Here is a 13,543-nt window from a genome sequence, read left to right on the forward strand (position 1 = left end):
TTAACCCTGCACAGTGTGAAGCTGGTTGAAACACCAAACACTTAGAGATTATCACAGCAGGTTTTTTAAAAAAAAAATGTTGTGTATAAAACACATGACACTGGTCTAGAGAAGAGGGAAAAAAGTGCAAAAGGGAAGGAAATTTGTTTATTGAACACCTTCTTCATGTTCCTCATTAAAGTTTGTGACACCTCTGCAAAGTAGATGACAGGATCCCTACTGTACAGATGTAGTGATTGAAGCTCAGAGAGGTTGAATAATTTGCCTAGTTACGTGGATAGCAAGTCATAGATCAGGGAGTCAAATATCTTTCCAATTTTAAAACCCAATCTCTTGCTACTGTTTTACAGTGTATTGGCTGATAGAATATCTTTTTTCTTTGTGATTTCTTAAACTACTAGTGTTTTCTTGGACAGTATATTAGACCTATTGGGTTAGAAATAGAAAGCTAGAGAACTAGGTCCATATTATTGTTTTCACTGTGCTAACCAGTTAAAATAACTTTAGGTAAGATGAAATAAATCATTAAAGGGATAAAGCTCTTGATTAAGGGCAGGGAGTTTGGAATTATTAAATACCACAGATACTAATTATAGAAGAGATGTATGTAGTAAAATACTATTTCCCTTGGTTTAATTTAAAAAATAATGGTACCAAACTTCATTGTTTAAAAACTTAAGTACATGGTAAATGGAATAACTTGTCGTAAAGCTTTACTGGTTCTTGGGCCCTTTTAATTATAAATGGCTCAATTGGAAGCTAAGCTGAGTTGTTACAAACTTTTATTTGCTTTGAGTTGTTCTCTGTACCTGGCATGGTTTGTCCTTTTACCTACTAACAAATATAAATGTCAGTCTTTAGTCATGATTAACTATGATCACAAAGCTATATGGGTTAATTACCATATTTTACTTTGCTGATTAATTCCCAGGTTTTCGGCAGCACAGATATTAGGAAGGAAAATATTTAAAAGAAAGTGTAAAAATGAGAAAGTGTTGGGGAGGGAGAGGAAGATAGCTAATTAAAATTTTACCTGATACTGCCTGTTTATAAGAAAACTTAGGGTGGACATTTTCTAAAGGAATATGTTTAATTGCCCTAATTATATTTTCCTTATTTCTGTTCTTCAAGGATAAAAGAAAAAAATTATATATTTTTTTATATATTTATATATATATTTATATATATATGAGAGATCATTTGGGGTGGTGGCTCTTGGGAATTTATTTTTTTGAAGTATGTAAGAGGTAGAGTGTTTTACTCTCACTTAAATGTCTTAAATCCAGAAAAGAAATCATATCTTCTGGCTTTTAGTGGCGAGTATGAAGTTCTGGATAATTGTCAACATTTTGTAGTTTATACTGGGTCCTTAGAGGTAGAAAATTACTATTTGGAGGAAGAGATAAAACATATCTGGAACCTTAGATAGAAGGAGAAAATGAGAATAAAGAGATGAGGGGGAAGTGTGTCTGTAAATTTTAAAGATGTCAGTTATAGATTTCCCACATTTTATATTTTAATTAGCAGAACTTCTCAAAATCTTTTATTCTTGATGGAACTAGCAGGATGTTAATAGGTGTTGCTCAAAAAGTTTTGTGACCATATAAGTTTGGAAAGTATTGGATTAAATACGATTGAGTTTTCTTTGCTGTGGAACTTCTCAGGACTTATAAATGTTGATATTATTTGATTCTCAGACAGGGATAATAGAAAACATAGTTTTCCAAACTTATTTGAACATGTGACCTTTTTTTGATGGAGGAAAAGGGGCAGAAGAACTCCTGGGCCTGGTGTTTCTTGGAATATACTTTGGGAGAATGCCAGGTCGTGCCCTGCTAAGTCTTACATCATTAGTCGTTAGCTCACAAGGAAACAGCAAATCATTCTTTACATGAATCACACTTTTCATTGGTTTTCCTTGCACTTCCTGAAATTAATAGAGCAGCTCTGAACCTGGCCTTATTACTTTTAAACCACTCTTCTCCATTAACTAAAGAGAGGAAATGTATGTATTTCCTCCTTTTTAGGGCTATTACTTTGTGAATATAGAGATTACTTTGTAAATCTCCAAATTTGTCATTTGGTCCTTAATAAATTTATAATCTTCCTCATTGTGTACCTTGTGATTTGACAGACCTTACTAATATATTAACTGAAACTAATCATTGTATATAATTGGATAGAAAAGAATGAGTAAGAATTAAACTGGAATTACTTTATTTCATTGTCAAGATTTTCACATTCCCTGACTCCAACTATAAATACAAGTGAATTGATGGGGGGGTTTGTTGTTATTTGTTTGTTTTACCTCAGACATCTCCTCAGAGAAGAATATCTATTGAGTGATTGAGCGCTTATTTTATCTAGTGCAGTTTCTAGGCTTTTTTGGAGGGGGAACTTGCTGTCATGCTCTGAGAATTTTTCAATTTGTCTTTATTCTTAAGGATCAATACATTATTTTTATATAATGAGAAAACATTAGCAGAGAACCTATTTCTGCCTTTTCCATTCCCTACCCTCCCTGCTTCCTCATCCCATCCCAGGTATCATCCTAAGTAACTGTTTTATAACTGACATACCTGTAGGATGAGACTACTTTGATTAAGTAAAGTCCCCTGGTGACATTCTTCAAGAAGTCAGAATGTTCAAAGGCAGTTTAATAGTAAAGTTGGCTTAACCAGATCACCAGGGAAATGTCCAGTTACCCTGAAGGGCATTCTGGATGAGCTTCCAGAATTAAAGATTAAAGCCTTTGAAGGTTTTGACTTTCACTCTCTTTATTACCGTATGTTGTAGTTGAATTTATTGACTTCCATTATAAAACCAGTAACCAGAATTTTGTTTTAATAATTAAAAGCAGTCTTAATTATTTTCAAGTATCCTCTTGAGAATTTATGTCCATGGTTTTATTAATGTTAGAATAATGATATGTTACCTAAGAAATAATTGTTATTTAGAAAAACAAAGCGTAAAGTAAAAGTCATTTTGACCTCTAATCATAAATATGTCTTATTAGCTTATTTTAAGAAGTAGCATTCAGCAGGTCCTGAAAATTAGAGGGTGTTTGTGTTGATTGACATTATTTATTTAGAGCAAACTGCCTCTAATTTTAATTCTAAATAATAGTAAGATCCAAGGGAATTGTTAAGTCTCCTCATAGGCAATAAAGGCTAAGCCTTCTCCTACCTTTTCACTGCTGAGGTAGATATAAATAATAGCTGCTGCATTTTGATATTTAAAAAATTAGAAAAATATTTTCCTGTAAGGAAAGAACACTGAAAATGAAACTAAATTTCAGGATTTTATAGCTGTGTATTAATAGTTTATTTTGTACTTTTCTTTGTAGTCATTTTCATTGTGAACTTTTTTAATTTTGATTTTTAATTTAAAAAAGCAAACAACCCACCAATATTTAAAAATAGTATCATGTTAGTTTCAAAAGTAGAATTTATGGAAATGGGACCTGAAATTTCAAATCATTTTTGTTTTTATTTTTCTAAAGTTCATTAAAAACATTCTTATGGTTCTTGTTTTTCTTTTTTCTCTCATTCTTTATCATTATGATTGGAACCTCTTTTAATTTAATTTCTCACACAGTTATTAGCATAACATGATCTGTTTCAGGATTGTCTTGGGGATCATCACAAAGAAGAACATATTAGAACATCTCGAGCAACTAAAGCAGCACGTGGAGCCCTTGGTGATTAGAGATATCAGACCTCCTCATTAGACACCTTAGAAGGCAGGAAGCATGAAACTTGTGAACTGTTCAGTTCTCTCCCAGATACCTGCTGAACACAAAATCCTACTGCTGCCCATTACTCTTCTATCTCATAACATGTATTTGTATGATAAATTTAGATATGTGTCGGATTCCATTCATAGGAAGTAAGCAAAAGTTCACGTCTCAGAATCATTAGTTGCAATTTAAGAACTATAAACAGTTTTGTTGTTGAAAGAGTTAATATTATTGGACATTCTTAAAGTAAACAACAGATTTGTCTACTTTAGCAGATAGACCGGCCTCAGAAGACCCCTGACTGGTTAAAAATGTCAGCCGCACCACCCCAAATACTTTTTCTTCTTTATGTTTCCTCATCTTATGGTAGTCTTGTGGTAAATCTAAGCTCATAAATGACTTTAACTGAACTTTTAGCAATGTTAGAATTGCTGACGAACGAATTTTTTTTATGGGCACACTAACTAGAGTGTAAAGTGTTTGTATTTGTGATTATAGTATTAGTTCTTTTTTGCTATACCCACATACCTTCAAAGTGAAGAATGTGTGTCCTGCCATTTCATTAGTGAATTGTACCTAGATTATGTGCGTGCCCCTTTTGTCTGATGTTTCTAGAATACTACTAGCATCTTTTAGGATCAGTTGCATTTGTTTTAACTGGCTTTATGTCCTTGTGGTTTCATGACTAAAGATAAATTTTGAATTATCTTAACCTTATAACCTAAAAATTGTGTGGCTTTAGCAATTAATGCCTGAAATTATTTTGCCCTGCAATTGTCATACCTATGTAAAACCTGTCCCAGTTTGCTTAAGTACACAATTCATTATGTATTCCTGTTGTATGCTAATATTTCACAAGTGTTTCATGCATCCTTTTAAAAAAACCTACTAACCAGAATAATAAGTAGCTACTCATTCATTCTGCTTTCTGCTTCACCTAAAATAATCTTTTAGGACTGCTTCTTGATTTTTCACCTATCCTTTAATGTAAGCATTAACAACTAAGACTTTCATAAAAGCACTGTATCTTAACTTTTTTGGCCAAAATCAAAAAAGAAAGACATTGATGAGTGTACTAGAAACTTGGGTTGCCTTACTTGGGGTTCTGAAGTTTGGGATTAAAGTTCTGTGCTGAGCATTTTATATGCATTTTTATCTCAATTGTATGTGCTTTCATGAAGATTCTGCATACAACTGGGCAATCCTTAAATTGTTTTTTAAAAGTTAGTTAATTATAGTTTTAAAAAGCAGACTATTGATGGGATTGGTCCTCAGACATCTTACTGCTTTCTTGATGTGATGGGAATGAATTTTCCTTCTCAGATGGGATCAGTATCATTTCTTGTTCACACATCCTCCCATTTTTTGTTACTTTTTTGTTGGCATACGTTAATCAAAAAACCTCTTCTTCCATGAGGCGTGCAGTCCTCAGAGTCTCAGTGGAAAGAACATAGTAGTATGAGTGACCATAATACTTTTTATATGAAAGGATGGTTGCTGGATAATCTAAATATCTTTACCGATAAAATACTTCCTGAAAATACAAAATCAGGCTGCTTGCTTTGCTCTATTCCTGTCAACAAAAAGGATTTAACTATAGCTTTAGCTTCTCTTTTTCTTTTCCCTTTTATTTTAATAGGAATCTTCTGTTTGTCCCTTTCAGGCGCCTCCTTGGCATTATAACAAAAAAAGATATCCTCCGTCATATGGCCCAGACGGCAAACCAAGACCCCGCTTCAATAATGTTCAACTGAATTCCATAGATGAGGAGAGAGAGGAAACCGAAGAGGAAGTTCATTTGTTGAATAGCACAACTCTTTAACCTGAGGGAGTCGTCTACTTTTTTTTCTCCTTTAAAAAAAAAAAAGGAAATATAAAAGCCGGGCTTTTGCAACATGGTTTGCAAATAATGCTGGTGGAAAGGCGTTGTTTGGGGAGGGAAAGGAGAGAGAGAAGGAAATGAGTGAGGTATTTCCCCGTCTAACCAAGAGCAGCAAGTCACCTCCTGTTGTTCTGCACTGGATGCATTCAGCTGAGGATGTGCCGTGATGGTGCAGGCTTGAGCCTCAACGGAGAGGACACCGGAGCCCTGGAGCACCCGGCCTGTTACTCCAACATTGCAAAGACGTGTTATCAGTCCCTATTTCTGGAGGGATTACTTTGAATTGAGCCATCTCTAAGACTGCAAGGTCTTGCCCTTTTTTTATCAAAACTGTTCTGTTAAATTCATGAATTGTATATTTAAGCATTACCTTTCTACATTCCAGAAGAGCTTTTATTTCTCTCTCTCTCTCTCTTTCTCTCTTGAGCTGTAACAAAGCCTCTTTAAATTGGTGTACCCTTTTGAAGCAGTCCTTTCTCATATTGAGATGTACTGTGATTTTACGGAGGTTTCATCACAAGGAGGGAGTGTTTCTTGTGCCATTTACCATGTAGTTTATACGATCACTAAATGCTTGGAGCAGTCACATGCACCACAACAAAGGCTGATCACACAGGTAAAATCTCGAGTGAAGCGTGAACGAAATCTCTCAGCGTGTGTGCTTTGTGGTTCAGAATCAACAACAACGAAACTCGACTTGTAAGGATAAACAGAGTTTTCTTTTTTTTCCCTCTCAGACTTTATGGATAATGTGACCTGGTCTTATGCAAATTTTCTATTTCTAAAACTCCTATGATATACAAGTACTGTTCAGCATAAGGAAACAGAGTGCGGCTGCTTTGACAGTAAAGAGAAGGAAGTATTCTGTTTAGCTGTATTGGGAATTAATTGCATGTTTAAACACTGGAATTTTTTTTTCTTGAAATTAGATCAGTCATTTTTTTCTTTCCTCAAGATGTTTTACTGCTGACACTGAAGAAGAAATGTAATTCATAACTTGCACTAAATGTATATTTCTTTTCTTAAAAATTTACCATTCTTATTTATATTTTTATGGATTAAAATTTATAAAATACAGATCAGTTAATATCTCACTTAAATAATTTTACCTTTTTAATGTGATTTTTATAGACTAATTCAGACTTACAAATATGGAGATACGAACAAAGTTTACAATGGGTACAAGGGTTTAAAAAGAGGTTGTGGTTATTTCTCTATGATCCAATGTGTACATAAGCCTTTTTCTGATCTTTCACTGCCATCCCCTGGATTATGTCTTCTGACCTGTTCATTTTGACTCATTAACTGGAAAATTGAAATACTTCAAATCACTTTGCAGATTAAAACCAAAAGTTAAATAGTGTTAACCTTTTTTGAAAAATCAAACAAATGAAAACAATAGAATTGTAAAGGTAGCAGTTAAAATTTTAATCTGAACATAACTTTTGAATCTTTGAGTAGGTCACATCCATAAGTGCTCAATGATGTTTTGAATTTCCACCGTGCACATTTTTGCAGGATGAGTTGAAAATGTACTGGGGTGTGTTTGGGATTTTTGTTTTTGGAAATGTCTGTCTTAATCATGGTCTTAATTCACTATCAGCAAATGCAGTTTTCTTGAAAGACTGGCCTAAATATTCTGTGATAATGCATTTTTGGTAGGAAAATGAATTTTTGCGGACAGACATTTTCTGAAACCTTACTGGCAATGAGCTGTTTTTACATTTTAGAAGTGATTCTTCACTTCTTAGTTCTTAATAACAATATATCTGTTAGGTCTGTAAAATCACTTAAGATCTGTAGGATCTTGAAGATTTATCAGATCATGAAGCCATATTAGAATGACAATGGAAAGTTGAGCAAAATTTTAGGAATTTCGTGAAGCATTCTTAGTTTTGCTATCTGCCTAAAATTAGTATTTTGTCCTAGTTACTTATCCCCTTTGGCAGACTTCACGTTTTCTTAGTGGCCCCTTCAAAGTTCATTTGGTCAGCCGGAGTGAAATCATTTCTAAATGATAGTTCTGTATATCTATCTCCAGCTTGTCTTCAGTGTATTTGCGGTATGCGGGGCTGCACTGCTAGAGTATGTCTATTGAATAACTTAATTGCTTGTCCTGAGTTGCAAGCCTTCAAAGGAGAACCCAGTTTCTTTGCAGATAGCTTTATAACATTAAACTTCACATGGATTTTGTTTTCCACGTTTCCTTTTTTATTTCATTGCCCATCCTGCTTTAGAGCCTGACATTTCAGGGTGGATACTCAAGGTGGATGTTAATTTTCTTCTTGGTGTATTTCTATCCCTGATATGTCTTACTGCTGAAATACAGGAAAAGTGCCGTATTTTTAATGTATTCAATGGTTTTCTTTGGTATTACTATCTCTTCCACTTTTCTTTTTATACGTTGAGGTGTGTCTGCTTTTCAACCAAACAGTGAAGTAGAGGAGACCATGAAATATATGTGCCTGGCTAATTGGCAAATTAATTGACCAATACAATAAGTGGAGCGCCTTATTTGAGTACCCTTTTTGAGAAGGTATGATGAGAATGGGCAAGGGTGTCAGCATCTCTTCTTATTAATACTTGTTTTCAGTTTTGGTTCATGAAGAATGCTTAGTTTGTTAAACTGTGATGTTGCCTAGAGCTGTATTTATCTGTTTTTATTTATACTAGTGTAGTAAAGCTGCTTATCATTACAGTAAAAATGATTACTGTGATGAGTTAATCAGAAAATCTATTAAAATCTATATGACAATGTGTGGTTTGGCATTTAATTATATCTGTAACAGTCCTCCCACTTTTACTGCTGGTCTGTGCAGTGTAGGCCAACATACCTGGCACATGCAGCCTTCAAGGGTAACATAATGCTTCTCTCTGGTTACAAGCCATTTCTGTGCTTTGCATGCAAGGAGCGACAGAAGAATGGATGCTGAATTGAACAGCAGGATGCACATACTACTAGCAATAGCATAGAGCCTCCATTTGTCAGTGAAAGTTGCAAGTTTGCAGAAAGATTTCATTCTGTTTACTTTAAAAAACAATTTTTTTGAGAAAAATTATGCTGTTTGCATGAGGCGAAAAGATGTATATGTTTTTTAAAAATTACCTTGGCAATTTGCTAATAGAACTGCCTAAATGGTGGTGGTAACTTTTTAATTGTTAAAAGATTTCAGTGGCTTTCTAATATTAAACTTTTAGTAAAAAGGAGAACACTTGATTAAAATTAAGTCCAGGATAGGTTTTTTTATCATTCATTTTATTTGATCATTCACTAAGAATTGATTGAACACTTACTGTGTGTGATTGAACACTGTTCTGTGTTCTTGAAACTTACATTCCAGCAGAGAAAGAGACTTGTAGTGTGTCAGATGGTGATAAATATCACAAATTTTTTTTAATGATCCCTGTGTGCTGCACTCTGTTATAGACATACATAAATCAGGTAAAAATTCCCCTTCTAATGAGAAAAATAAGTAATGGGGAGGGTGCTGTTTTTATAGAGAGTGATCAAGGAAGGCCTCAGGGATAAGATGACATTTGAGCAGAAACCAAAAGAATGTGAGGGAATGATACAGTTGTCTGTGAGAAGAATGTCCCAAGAAGAGGAAATACTCCATGCAAACATTCTGAGGTAGGATCTGACTACAGGTATAAGGAACACCAAGTAGGTCCCTGTGGCTGGAGGGGAGAAAGGGTCTAAGATGAGGAAAGAGGTTGAGGGTGTAGGAGTTTGGCTGTTATTCTGAATGAAATGGGAAGCCAGTGAGGCAAGAAAAGTGACATGATCTGACTTAACGTGATCTCTCTGGCTGCTTTGTTGGGAATAGACTGAGGGGTCGGGGTGGGGGTGTAAGCAGGAAGACCAGTTAGAAGGCTCTTGGAATAGTCAAGATAAGATTTGATAGAGGCGTGAACCTGACTGGAGCTGGTGGAGGTGGTTAAAGTGTTTGGATTCTAGATATTTTGAAGGTAGCATAGGATTTGCTAATGGCTTGAATGTGAAGTGATAAGAGAGGAGTAAAGGATGTCTCCAAGTTTTTGGCCTGAGTAGCTACAGAACAATGGAATGGCCACTGACTGAACTGGGAAAGACTTCAGGAAGAATAGATTTGGGGTTGCGTACAGAGGAGCTTTGGTTTTAGACGTTAAATTTTATATGCCTTTTAGACTTCCAAGTGGAGATGTCAAGTTGGCAGTTTGTTTATATGAGACTCGTTCAGGAGAAAGGTCCAGCCTGAGACATCTGAAAAATATGGGAGGTTTCATCCTGGGGCAGGATGAGATCACCATGGGATTAAGTGGACCGAGAAGGAGTGAGCGTTGACATGTATGTACGTTTAGATTTGAGGAGATGAGGAGTCAGCAGAAGAAGGAGCAGCCAGTGAGGTAGGGTGGGGAGTGATGACGTTAAGATAGGGGTAGTCCCCTAAACCAAGTGAATAATAGTTTCAAGAAGGGTCAACTGTCAAGTGTTGCTGATGGATGACATAAATAAGGACCAAAAATTGGCCACTGTGGAGATAACTGATAACTTTGACCAAAGCAGGTTCAGTGGGATCAGGCAAAAGTCTGATTGGAGTGGGTTCAACAGAAGGGAAGGAATTGAAGGCAACTATTAACAATTCTTGAGTTTTTCAGAAAAGGGATGTATGATAAAGGGTGTTTTGTTTTAAGATGTAGGACATTATAGCTTTTGTTGTTGATGGGAATGTTTGAGGGGGAAAATTAATGATTTTAGAGGACAGAGAGAGGTCCTTGAGTAGGCAAGAGGGGATTGCATCTCAGGCACGTAGTGGGACATTAAGCAACATCCATAGGAATGAGGAAAGGCAGAGTATAATGGGTAATTGGTAGTGTGGTGAGATTTTATGGAAGTTATTTTGATTGCTTCTATTTTCATAGTGAAATACACTGAGGATTGCAGGGGAGGTGTTGCATGTTTGAGGAAAGATGTGATGGTAGTAGGATTGATGGGCAGCAGCTTGAGCAACTTGAGGTTAGAATGAGACCAGTTGTCAGTTGTATTTTTTTCTCCAGCCACCTGATACTGAGTAGGAGTAGGAGTAGGCGGCTTTTTATCAGGCCTTAAGGTTCTAACATAAGTACAACTAATAATGGAGAGAGGGGCAGTGGAGTGGAAGATGTGGGAGTGACTATAATGATGGAGAGTGGAATCTAAGGGCTTTGTGAAGAGAGAAACAAGAATATGGAGTGAAGAACAATAAAAAAGGCTGTTAGATCAATGAATTGTAGGGTATGGTGGGGTTGAAAAAGTGTTGGCATTGTAGTATTAGATGGAGAGATGGAAAGATGGGTGATGATATTTGGACAGGATGCTTGAAATCGAGATTAGGGAGGGTTTTTGTTATTGGTACTGACAAGGTCTAGGGTATGACTTTGGAGTTGGTGGCTGAAGTGGGGCACTGTCTAGATCAGGGGTCAGCAAGTTTTTTCTGTGAAGTGCCAGAGAGTAAATATTTTAGGCTTTGTGGGCCATACAATCTCTGCTGCAACTACTCTGCTGTTGTAGCCATATGTAATATGCAAATGAATGGGTATGGCTTTTTCTCCATAGATTTTATTTACAAAAACAAGGAGTGGGCCAGATTTGGCCCTCGGCCCTTGTTTCAGTGACTAGTCTAGGTCCCTAAGAGAGAGTAAACTGAGGTTCAGGATATTGGAAGGATCATTGATATTGAAATGTAGAATTATAACAGGAGTAGTATAGAGAATGACATTAAGGCAGTAAGGTTTGAGCTAGTGCAAGGGGATGTGTCATTGTGGAGACAAAACATAGTTTATAGCTTATTTTAGATTAAGTTTTATAGCTTTCATTTTTTTCCTTGGGTATATCATTCTGTGTATGTGTTTGAAAGTTTACATAGAAACTGTTATTAAGCTCTAGGAGCAAGCTCAGCTAAATCTGAGTTGGGTAATGATTTTATGTTAAATTCTGACTGGGTCAAGGTGCTTCATTCATGAAGGAGCCTAGGCACTTGAAATGTGATCTCAGAGAACTTAAGTAGATAGCTGGCATTCGGAAGCTACTATAGCCATTGAAAGGCCAGATCCTAGGTCCATAAAAATATTTAGTACACTAGATTTCAATGGACTCTGCCTTTAGGGAAGGAAAAAGGTAAGAAAGGAATGTTTGGTATCGTACTGTAAGGAGCTTGCTCTTTAATGAAAAAGGTCACTACCTTCTGAAACATGTTACTAGCCCTCTGACACAACTGGTTGGGGTTTGAGATTGGAAATCCACATTTCTTTTTTGTTATTTCAGAGGACTGTTGTGCTCAGGAAGCCCTATTCACAACTATAATATCCAAATTATAACTGCCGTATTCTTGGCATTGGTGTCCAAATTCTATCTTGGCTCTGATAAACTCAGCTTTCTGAAGGTACACATTCATGTTACGTGTAAGGAGTGGGTGAGAAGTGATCTCTTTTTGTCCCCTTTCATTTGTTCCTTGATAAGAAATCCTGTTGGAATCCATATTACTGATCACAAGAAGGCATATGAAAAAAATCTTAGAAACTATACATTTGAGACTGTTGGATCAACAAATGGCAAAATTAGAGGAATCTAGTATTTCTAGCTAAGCAAATTGTTTTAATGGAAGATACCTGAATTTGTTTGAATAACCGATATTTAAAAGATATTTAACTATTTATAGATACTGTCTCCAATATTAAGACGCACCTCAGAAACTTTAAGACCAAATGTGATTTGGTCACCTTTACTAATCAAAGTGTGAGCTAATTGTTACTGTAATGTTTTAATACAAACCAGCTAATGCGTTCAGATGGGTTCAGGACCTGCAGATACTTAGGTTACCGAAATGTGGCAGTTCCTTAAAACCCCGCCATCGGAAGCGTAAAAGTTCCTGTACAGTAATGAAAGGGAAGGTAAAGATCTTCTTAGTTTTGGCTAAGCTATTATACAAACTGTCTCTCTTGAAGAAAGCATGTTAACTGCCTACAAAGGCAGCACGGGCCATGGGAGGAAGAACAGATGCTAATCGTAGGCTGTGGCAGAGGGGATTTTTGATCCCAGAAGACACTGTGTTGTCTGAGAAGCCAGGAATCCTTAACTCATGGGCATCTTGTCAAAAAAGTTTCCCAAATCTTCCAAGTGTGATGTTATCTGGCGCTTAGTGAGGGGCATGGGTTAGGGTCATTTTATTCAACAAATACATATATATTCAAAGGTTTGTGTTACTATAGGGGACATATACTCACAAAATGTATGTCCTTAGAAACCTTATAGCCTAACTGGGGAGATGAGACATGCTACTCATAATAAAAATCCCAACTGGAAGTGTTCCCTTTTAATAGTCTACTCATACCTTATATCAAAAAGAATATCTCAAGTCTGTTCTAAGGAGACAGCTGACAGTAACTTTGGAGACTGACTATCCAACAGACACTCTTTGAGGAGGTCAAGTCAATCTTCTACAAAAGGTCAGGGGTTAAACTAGATTAGTTGAAGTCTCTACTTTCAACTTCATATTAAGGGTAAAAAGCTTATAGGCTCTTTAGTCCAATCTGCAAAGTTTGCTATTTCGTATTTCATGGTTTGCTATTTTTTAAGGTGAAGGACATTTTGCCAGGCTTAAGGACAATCTGAATCTGGTAAAACACAGCTATCCAGAGATTTGTACTGGAAATCCAATGAAATAATTTGCAATGGAAAACTCTAAAATCTAAATTAATGGTATATTGATTACTATATCAATATACTATGCTATATTGATTAGTAAATAAAGACTGAGTCAAAGGAGAATTGTTTTAAAGAATATACCTAATGGAATAACTGGACTACTGGTGAGGAAGATACATATCAGTCACCTGAAGACACTTGCAATGCCATTTCCATAGGTCTGGGAGAGTGCTGGCTAGGGTGTCTTGAGTTTCCCATT

At 35.9% G+C, this 13,543-nt stretch overlaps 1 protein-coding gene across 8 annotated transcripts in view; it reads left to right on the top strand.

Moving 5' to 3' along the window:
• The window catches only part of CLCN3 (chloride voltage-gated channel 3), an 87,618-nt gene extending 79,242 nt beyond the window's left edge, over window positions 1–8,376 (top strand). For 4 of the 8 annotated variants that reach the window (XM_014868338.3, XM_070505066.1, XM_014868339.3 and 1 more), the window contains 2 exons: window positions 3,625–3,700; window positions 5,403–8,376. In XM_014868338.3, the coding sequence (XP_014723824.2) occupies window positions 3,625–3,700; window positions 5,403–5,561 (235 nt within the window). In that variant the 3' untranslated portion in view covers window positions 5,562–8,376. The remainder of the gene's footprint in view (window positions 1–3,624; window positions 3,701–5,402) is intronic. The other 4 variants (XM_014868341.3, XM_070505068.1, XM_070505067.1 and 1 more) reach the window with 1 other exon arrangement.
• Window positions 8,377–13,543: the final 5,167 nt, after the last annotated feature.

The sequence above is a fragment of the Equus asinus genome, chromosome 3, assembly GCF_041296235.1.
Source record: "Equus asinus isolate D_3611 breed Donkey chromosome 3, EquAss-T2T_v2, whole genome shotgun sequence".
In the NCBI taxonomy this organism is placed as follows: domain Eukaryota; kingdom Metazoa; phylum Chordata; class Mammalia; order Perissodactyla; family Equidae; genus Equus; species Equus asinus.